Source organism: Buceros rhinoceros, unplaced genomic scaffold (genome assembly GCF_000710305.1).
Source record: "Buceros rhinoceros silvestris isolate BGI_N320 unplaced genomic scaffold, ASM71030v1 scaffold39013, whole genome shotgun sequence".
Lineage (NCBI taxonomy): Eukaryota > Metazoa > Chordata > Aves > Bucerotiformes > Bucerotidae > Buceros > Buceros rhinoceros.
The window spans coordinates 18,576-27,890 of NW_010403813.1; the positions used below are offsets into that span (position 1 = coordinate 18,576).

The 9,315-nt window shown below is 45.8% G+C and overlaps 1 protein-coding gene across 1 annotated transcript in view; it reads right to left on the reverse strand.

The window, feature by feature from the left end:
- TAF15 (TAF15 RNA polymerase II, TATA box binding protein (TBP)-associated factor, 68kDa) overlaps positions 1–9,060 on the reverse strand; it is a 21,289-nt gene extending 12,229 nt beyond the window's left edge. The window contains exons 1-7 of the mRNA XM_010133140.1: positions 9,033–9,060; positions 5,723–5,759; positions 4,576–4,624; positions 4,296–4,386; positions 4,100–4,217; positions 1,590–1,873; positions 724–838 (exon numbers count right to left, since the gene is read on the reverse strand). Of these exons, the coding sequence (XP_010131442.1) occupies positions 724–838; positions 1,590–1,873; positions 4,100–4,217; positions 4,296–4,386; positions 4,576–4,624; positions 5,723–5,759; positions 9,033–9,060 (722 nt within the window). The remainder of the gene's footprint in view (positions 1–723; positions 839–1,589; positions 1,874–4,099; positions 4,218–4,295; positions 4,387–4,575; positions 4,625–5,722; positions 5,760–9,032) is intronic.
- Between the last annotated feature and the right edge of the window lie 255 nt (positions 9,061–9,315).

Here is a 9,315-nt window from a genome sequence, read left to right on the forward strand (position 1 = left end):
AAGCAAAGGTCTCAGTCTCGCAGACTGATGCATCAGCATCAGCCAGCACAGAATTAACTACGTGCCTCAAATTTCTTGAAGGGAGCAGGGCCTAAGGCAAGGGCAGCAGCGGTAACAGTAAGTTAGTAGCTACAATCTACCCAAAATAAACGTGTTTAGACTGGCAGCTAAACCGACAGTAAAACCTGTATTTTAATAGAAGATTAAACCAGCAAAAAACAGTTAAGGAGCAAGTAGTATTACTGCTAAATCACTCCTGAATTATTTAGAAAGCAGAAAGACAATTAGTCAACCTCAGTGTAATGATTTGTCACTGTAAAGTCAAACTAATTCCCTGCTAAACCATTCGCTAGGAATTCTACAAAACTCTCTCAATCTCTGGCTGCTGGTTTTCTTGTCACTGAATAGGAATTTTTACAGGTTTAAAAATACCTCATTTCAAGGGACGGGCTCGGGCAGTTTTTTTATTGCAGCTCAAGTCAATAAATGCAGCTACCTGTCCTAATGCTCAACACGCTTGGTCCCAACCTATCTGAACCGAAAAGCTGCTCCTAGGCAAAACACACTCCTGTGCAGTGCAGAAAGGTCTAATTCTAGAAACCCTCCATTGTTGGGCATCTAAATCTGCACCACGTTAGGAACAGACATAAACAAAAATTATAACCAGCTAAATAATAAGGAACAAGGGTAAGGAGCTGCAGGCACCGGAATGAGATCACTTACCTATATCCAGACATATGACCTCTTCCATCCATGTCATATCCCCCTCTACCTCCTCCCTGTGACCCGCCATATCCTCTATTATCTTCGCCATACCTACTCTTTTCACGACGATCATCTGGAGGAACGAGTAAAACAAAACAGAACATGAGGAAACTGCACTGCAGTGGAAATTCCCACCCTGCAGGGTTTTTTCCCTCCCCTCAAGTTCGCCATTTAAATGTGGAAAGCTCCTAAATCTCTCTCGCATTATCAAAGTAATGGAGCAGAGTTTGATTTTGTTTCAGTTAACCCCCTTGCCTTCCAGGGCCACGAGGCATCTCGGAATGTCAACGCTCTACCTGAATTACACTCCACTTTCCAGACACACTTTCTAAAATACACTTTTCATTCTACTTCCACGGAGCCTTCCCAGTTTGCAAAGATGTAAGTGATGACAAAACAGAGTGTGGGTTGTGCCGCTGTGCAAAGTTACTGCAAAAACAGGGTCGACCTTAAGCTTCCCATTTCCTTCTCTCCCAGAATTCACCTACACAGCATAAAGCTGGAGTGTGAAGTGCAAAAGCTCTTCATGCCTGATCAAGACATGTCACCCTCATGCAGGAAAAGGGCTGAAAACAGCTTCGAAGAAAATTCCATCTAGAATTTGCAGAACTCAGGGACATGGACTCTGCAAGGGGCCCCGACAGCTTTTCCTCTCTGCATAGTTTTTAAAAGTCTTAATAAATAAATCAATCCTCAAGAACATCAGCATGGAAAAAGAGCTTTAACTATGCACCAAACCAATGTCTGTGGAAGGAAACCCAACTATTTCCCAGTGCTTCTGCTCATTCTAGTAGCCGTTATTGAATTCAACCTGTGAGTTTTACCTTGGCTGTTGTGGCTATAGCTTCCCTTCTGAGACTGGTAGGATTGCTGAGAATGGCCATATGAGCTTTGGTGCTGGTTATAGCCTGACTTTTGGTCATACGAGCTCTGGTGGCCATAGCCCGACTGCTGGTCGTATGAGCCCTGGTGGCCATAGCCCGACTGCTGGTCGTACGAGCTTGACTGCTGATCATAAGAGTCTTGGTTCTGTCCATAGCTTGACTGCTGGTCATAAGAGCTTTGGTGCTGACCATAGTTTGACTTTTGTTCATAAGAGCCTCTTCCACTTAAAATAAACAGAATTTGTATTAAAGCTCAACGTTCACAGAATAGAGAGCAAAATCATGGCTGAAAATTCTTGACATTGATAAAATTTCCCAGGCACAGTTACCTACCAGTCACCACCGGCATGCGGGCATGAAAATCCTGTGTTCCACCTCTGCTGGGATAGAGCTGGCTTCCAGTAAAAGCAACACTATGCCACCACTGCTTTCAAGACACCCTTAGTTTCCACTGAGCATTGTTCTCTTTACACACCCCAGTACAATGGCTGCCTCCTCCCCGCTCCCCAAGGGCGTGACAACAGCTGATGCACGACCTGCCAAACTCCAAACCGTTCTCCAGAGGTGGTGGGAAGACACCCACTGCTCACACTCTACTAAAATCCCCAAATCCTGCTCTCATCGAATTGTGACCTGTCTTCTTCTGGGCCAAGAACTTTCCCAGCTCCTCCGACGTCCTCTGACACAAAGCAGTTCTTCTCACTTCAGTGCCATCTCCATATACCATCGCACCAACTTTCGTGGACCAGCCGGTCCTGGAGGCTACTCCAGCACAATGTGGCTCCACATTCTGAGGGCGTTGTAACTCTTCTCTGACTAATAACGACTTTACACAACCACAAGGAAATCTCACCTACATCAAACTCCCTCAGGCTACTTTGGCATCCAAGATACAAACAAAAGTATTTTGCACACTTAAGATATATGAGAGAATGGTGCCAGGTGGGTTACCCTGCCATGGCAAGACATTATATAGATTTATGAGAAATAAACTGCATCCAAGAAACCCTGTGTCTTACTCATACCTGTGTTTTCACCCTGCGTACTTAGTTGTGGCTTCACTGGATTATTTTTCAGTAACGGAAATTAATCACGGACCTCTGCCGCCCTTCCTTCTCTTCCTCCTTCCTGCTTCCACCCTTTTGCAAAAGATGAGGCACTACATTTGCCACTCTCCAGTCTCTGGCAATCTTACCTGATAGTCAAAAAGTCAAAAAAACCAAACAAAACCCATCTAAGAGCCTAGAGGAAGTTTCCACCTGCTTTTCAGAGCGCTCTGAGATGAAGTCCACTGGGCCCTGCCAATCTGAATATATCCCACTCGCATAAATACCGCCTAATCTGCTCTCTCCAGGTTCTGGCCTCGATCTCAGCTTTAACATGTCTAATCCCAGTGGCAAAGAGCTTGTGAAGGTTTGTGTTAATACCCTCACTTCAAAACCACTCAGCTCCGCTCTACCCTTTGTACCACCCCCAAAGGAAGCACCACTGAGAGCACCCACAGTTCACTGGGTTTCCTCCCTTCCCTCCCTCAGGACGTGGCAGCTACAATTTTGTGGCCACCTGCTGTAGTTTAATTTCTCGGGTTTTTCCTTCCTTGTTACAGTCATACATGGAAAAGTTTCTCTCCAATGTCCTTTTTCATTTTCTTGATCAAAACCAACTTGTTGGACTATCTATCCTCTACTGCATTTTTTTCCTGCTGGATGTCTACAGAGTAAAAAACAACATTATTGCCTAGTCCTGCACCTTTGTACAGCTCTGGCAAATGCTCAGAAAACTAAGCAAAGCAAAACTTAACTGCATATCTGCCTTCATTAAGGATGAGAAAAAGCCCCTCCGAGGGACAGCACCTGTTGCTGACATTAAAAATGTGCTTGTTCACATTAAGCTGTTTTGTAGTAATAACTACAAAACCAGAAACCAAGCACAGGTTGTTTTACTTGCAAAAACAATCATAAAAGTATCTGGACCTTGGACACAAGAAATGACATTTCTGAATCCTTTTCTCTCCTTTCACGGAGAAAAGGCATTCTAAGCCAGATAAGAAATCTCAGCACAGCTCAGAATGTCCTTGCTGAGAGCTGATCTGAAGTTAGTAAGGTAGCACTGTAAGTTTATACAGGAGAATGTGAACGCAGAGGTTCTCCCTAATCGAAAGACTCTACCAAGCCCACTCTTCACTGCAGTCACTATCCAAAGACTGTCTAAAGTGTATCTCCCTGTACAGCTTGGCTTCAGAGTAACGGCACCCATCCTTCCCATATAAAGAAGTTTTCCTCCCTTACCTCCTGTTCTCTCAGGCATCAAAAATGCCTGGAGAAGAATGTGGTTTTTTAGATGTTTGTCCTTTTTTAGCAATGACAGCAGTGAATTTCTTACAGCTCTAGTTAAGAATGTACAGCTACTGGACAGTACTTTAAACACACACTCAATCTCAGCTTCCTTACCCTCTAGACGACCCTTTCTGCTGCCCCTGACTGCCATAGGACTGCTGGTTGTATGAGCTCTGATTCTGATTTTCATAGCTGGATTCATCATCATATCCCTGGGAATCTTGTCCATAACCTGGAAATCGAGGAAGAAAATTTTTAGTGAATATTCACCTTTTCATTTCTGCCAATGAATGTAACAAGCTAGCCAAACCTGTTTGACTTTGTCCATAGTTCCCATGATAGCTTCCGTAGTTCTGTCCGTAGGAGGAATTGTCTCCGCTCTGCCCGTATCCAGAATACCCCTGTAACATCGAGAACGTGCTCAGATCAGTGTGACAGGTCACCACAGCTCTCCTTCGCTAGACACGACTGCAAGCACCAAGCGCGGCTGAGCGCGGCCGTCTGCCTGGCCCAGACGTGGTCACCCAGGAGCCATTATTTCCTCTCAGGGAACATCTGCTTTGAAAGATGTGATGGTTTTTTCAGCTTACCTGTGATTGACCATAATTCTGGCTGCTCTGACTGCCATAGGACGAGTAGCTGGAACAGAAAAACGCAGTTAGTACATGCTTACAGTGCCTTCCACACAGGTGGGAAGGTAAAGGTATTTTTGGTGTTATTTTCAGGCTCTTTTCATTTCAAGAGAGGTGTTTAATCCCAGTACTGCAGCAGTAGGTGTATCAGAAACACATCGATAAGCTAATGGCTACCGCAGCGGACTGTCAGAAGCCAGAAGAGATTATTTTAATTTCTGCTCCATTTCAAGCATAAATTTAAAGTACGTGAAAGTTGGGATCGTGTAAATTGACAGATTCTTTTGAACCACAGAAAATGTTATCATATGAAACCAAAGCATTTGAGGCTTTTCAGTTCATTCTTACCTAGCTAATTTTATTTTAACCAATTACTGTCAATTCGGGGGGTGTCGCACCATTCAACAACAACATCACCATCAAAAAACGCGCCGGCTTTAGATGGTACTTACGTTATTTGGGCACTCTCAGACTTGGTGAACCGACAGAAGAACCAGGAGTTGACCCTCCTACCGTACTGCGCTAGAAACGCAAACTCATGCCATGCCACGGGCACAGGACCTCAGGACTTTGGTTAGCGCAGTCAGCACTGGCCACCACTTCCATATTTTCATAAAACCACTTTTGTTTCACTGATTAAAATACCCCTCCCCACCCCCCAACTTGCAGCTATTTTATGAATTTTTAGATTTTACAATTACGAAGAGTTATCTGAGGGTTTTAACTAAACGTTCCCTCCCAGGGGAAAACAAAAAGGAAAAATACCATTTTGTCTCTATGTGACCCATCATCTTTACTCGCGTATAACCTCTGACTGAAATCCCAGGGAAGATTAAGGCAGCCATATGAAAAATATGCCTCTATATTCACGACATTTCAAAATTTCTCACTCTTAAAAGATGTTATTCCAATTTAAATTCCCTCCAGAAATATACTTTTTTTTTCCCCATAAATATTTCCCATTCCAAATACACTTTTCTCCCCCACAACTCCACAGACGTCTCAACACCATCATGCCCAAAGATTCAAACACCACGCTGGGAATCCTCGGTGGCCTTTTATTGTGCAGATTTAATGGCTAACAGCAATAAAACCCCAGACATACCTCTGCTGGCCCCCAGACTGACTGTAACTTCCAGAATCTAGAAAAAGAAGTAAGTCACAGTGAGAACTTCCAATTAACATTTTATTCCTCTACTCACTACGAGAAGAAGTCTGGGAGAGGGAGAAAGGTTTGGGGACACTGGAGAATGCAGCTACTTTCCCTGCGAAGGAAACTGCTTCTTTTTTATCCGGACACAAGAACACGCTAGGGGACACGACACAGGTCTGACCACTCTGAACTTTCCTTTCCAAGGATGGGAATTCCATTTTCAAGGCATCTCCACAACTATTGGGGACTGCCCAAGCCCTCTGCTGACTGTTGAACACAGAGCCACCACCAGTGCACGGAATGCAGCAGCTTAATTAAGGCAGCGGAGCTAAGTAGGTCAGTTCTATGGCACCCACTTTTTGGGACGCTGGAAGGAAGCTCTGCCTGGCAAAGGGCGCAGGCAGAATCTGGAGAGGTAAAAATCAGAGATGGAAGAACCATGACATTCCCCCTCTTCCCTCCTATTGCAAAAGAAGAAATATTACTGATAGTTCGAAGCATGGAAGAATTAATTCATTTAAACGAGTCGCCCGGGCAGGTATCCTGAACGTTATTTGTGATTAATGTAAACATCAGTTATCACAGCACTGCATTCTTGAACCACACTGGCAGAGGATGGATTTCAAAAGAGGACCTCGAGTTAAAAAAAAAAATAGATGAAACTTAACTGAAATGGTTAAACTTGTATTTAAAGCACAGCATCTAAATTGTAAAAGCCATCAATGTGATGAAAACCCTGCTACCTGCTGGCTGGATTTGGTGCTTAAACAGGGTGCTGTGCCCTTACTGATTCAACTTACAGCATTATTTTATCCCGTTGATGGCACAACGATGGATGGATTTTCTTCTCTTCTGCACTATTTCAGGAGTTAAAAGCTCTTACTATGGGGGAGAACACACATTCCTACCGATCTGGTCTCCCAACCAGCTGCATATAAGAGATGCAGCCATGCATGAGCGCAGCTCCAGCATCCTCAGACCCTCCAGAACTCAGACTGCCACGGACATGCTCCGTCTCTCCAGAGATCTCCAGCCAACACAGGCTCTGCCGATGTTTCTTTCTAGGAAGGAGTCTTAATTCCTTGAAATTTTTGCTTGACAATCCCACCCTCCTGTCAAACCCCAAACACCTTCTCCCTTTCTCTGTCACTCCAGATAGCAGCCCTGCAATTTTCCAGTTCCTTTCAAACCACTCCAAGAATCTGTACAAATATTGTGGTGCCGCTGTCTAAGAAGAACTACCAGACGTTCTCTGTTTTCAGCCCTGGTTGCAGTCTTTCCCCCACGCTCCCTCTAACCCCTACACCAAGAACTGACTAAAAAGCTGTAACGAGACAGACATGCCCTGCAGGGTACACATCATAAACTGTGAGGAACTGGAACCATCTCCCAGGCAAAACACTCACCAAAATCATTCGGTTGGAAGAGACCCTAAGAGCTCCTCGAGTCCCTCCACTCCCCCAGCGCTGCCAGGTCCCCACTGACCCCTGTCCCTCAGCACCCCCTCCACATGCCTGGGAAACCCTACAGGGATGGCGACTCCACCACTGCCCTGGCTAGCCTGAGACAGGCCAGGACAACCCCAACAGGACAGAAATGGTTCCCCAGGGACAACCTCAACCTCCCCTGGAACAACTTGAGGCTGGTTCCTCTCATCCTGTCACTTGTTCCTGGGGAAAAAAGACCAACTGCACCCTCGCTGCACCCTCCTGTCAGGGAGTTGTCAGAGCCAGAAGGTCTCCCCTTTGCTCCAGGCTCAACTCCCCCAGGTCCCTCAGCCGCTCCTCAGTGCACTTGTGCTCCAGACCCTGCACCAGCTCCATTGCCCTTCTCTGGACACACTCCAGCCCATCAACGTCCTTCTAGGAGGGAGGGCAGGGTAGTGAAAGTCTGTCCATTCCACCTCCCTCAGCCGGTTACAAACCCAACCCTGCCAGTGCTGACACATACCCTTAAATACGTCCACAGAGGCCTCCAAGGTGAGGACATAATCTCAGCTACTCAACATGGAGCAGCATTTCTAATGGTGAAGTATCTCCTCAAAGCAACACAAAGCATCAAACTTCTTACTCCGCTAAGAGGAGCGGAAAACAAAAGCTGAGCAGAAATCGTTCCACTCCACACACCCCGCACAGGGGGGTTCGCTCGGATGTGGAACACTCCCCTCCTTTTGCACTGCTACACAAACATTGCATTGCCTTTTTATAATGAAAAGTAGAAAAAAAAAAGCCAATGTAAAAGAGCAACTAAAAAATGTTTATTGTTGTTAATTTAAATGACCACAAGGATTACTATTAAATAGGTAACCGCATCTTAAAACTATGGTTTAAGTCTAAAATTTTCAATGCCATTAATGCTGCTAATTAAAGCAAAGGATATGAATGGCTGTACCAGGAAAAATTCTTGAGGAAGATGCAGTCAGCTGTAAACTGAAGGATCACATTTAATCTCCTTAGCTTCTCTCTTAGGAAGTTCTGCCAGACCACAGCATTTCGGAAACACTTTGAAAGAACCAGTTACGGAGCCTGTGCAGTAGGAACAAGCTGAATCTGAGGAATTCCCTTCATTGATGCATTTTTCTACATCCTTTGTTGGACCTCCTAGCCTACACACTTCTGATTGATTTATTTTGGTGGACTCAGTGGGGACAAGAGCCTGTAAGTATCTTCAGAAACAACAGACAGCTTCTCCTGGAAATCCCTGGACACGCAGACATTTTTTCTGAACGTTTAAAAAGCTCAGGGAAAAATGTCCTGAGAAGGAGGTGGGGCAGAGCAGAGCAGTTCCCTGCACTGCTCAGGAGGTGCGTTCCTCCTGGGACAGACCAACCTGCACCATACATTTGAAAACTGAAATTCTCATAGGAGCTGATCCATGTAAAGCAGCAGTGTGGCTGCTGTAGCACCCTCAAGAGCAAAAAAACCTCATGTTTGAACATCACCTCAGGGTAACACCAGAGGAGACACTCAAGTGCAGAGCTGGCAAGTACTTGAGGTCTGGGAAGAACGTGGGTTTAGTTTAGTGCCCAACTTTACATCACGTAGTAGAAGAATCCATGTTCTGACCTCATTTTACTGTTCCTTCGGACATGTCTCGCGGTAAAGAGCTTTTCCTTGCGTTAAAGGATTCCTCCAACACACCTTGCTTTGTTGGGTCTGATTCTCCATCATTCACATAAGTAACACAAAACACCACCAAAACGGCTCAACCCTAACCAAACCCCAAAGCCCTCAACGCCCAGGTTCTGGGGCACAACACCCACCCATGGCTTCGCTGTTGGCGGGACCCATCGCCTCAAACGGGGTGGAGAAAACCCACCACAGCCTGCTTCCAGCAGCCCCGGGAGAAGCTGGGCTACGTCCACACCATCACCACACTCCACTAAAGGCCTCCGCGGGGAGAACGACGACAGCCAGGGTGTTTCTAGCCCCGCAGCAGGGGGCTGTGAGGCTACCCCCCTCCCTGCGCTGGAGCACAGGCAGCAGATGCTGGGACACAAAGGTGGGTCCCACACTAGGGGGTGGGGAGGGCTCGTCCCATGCTAA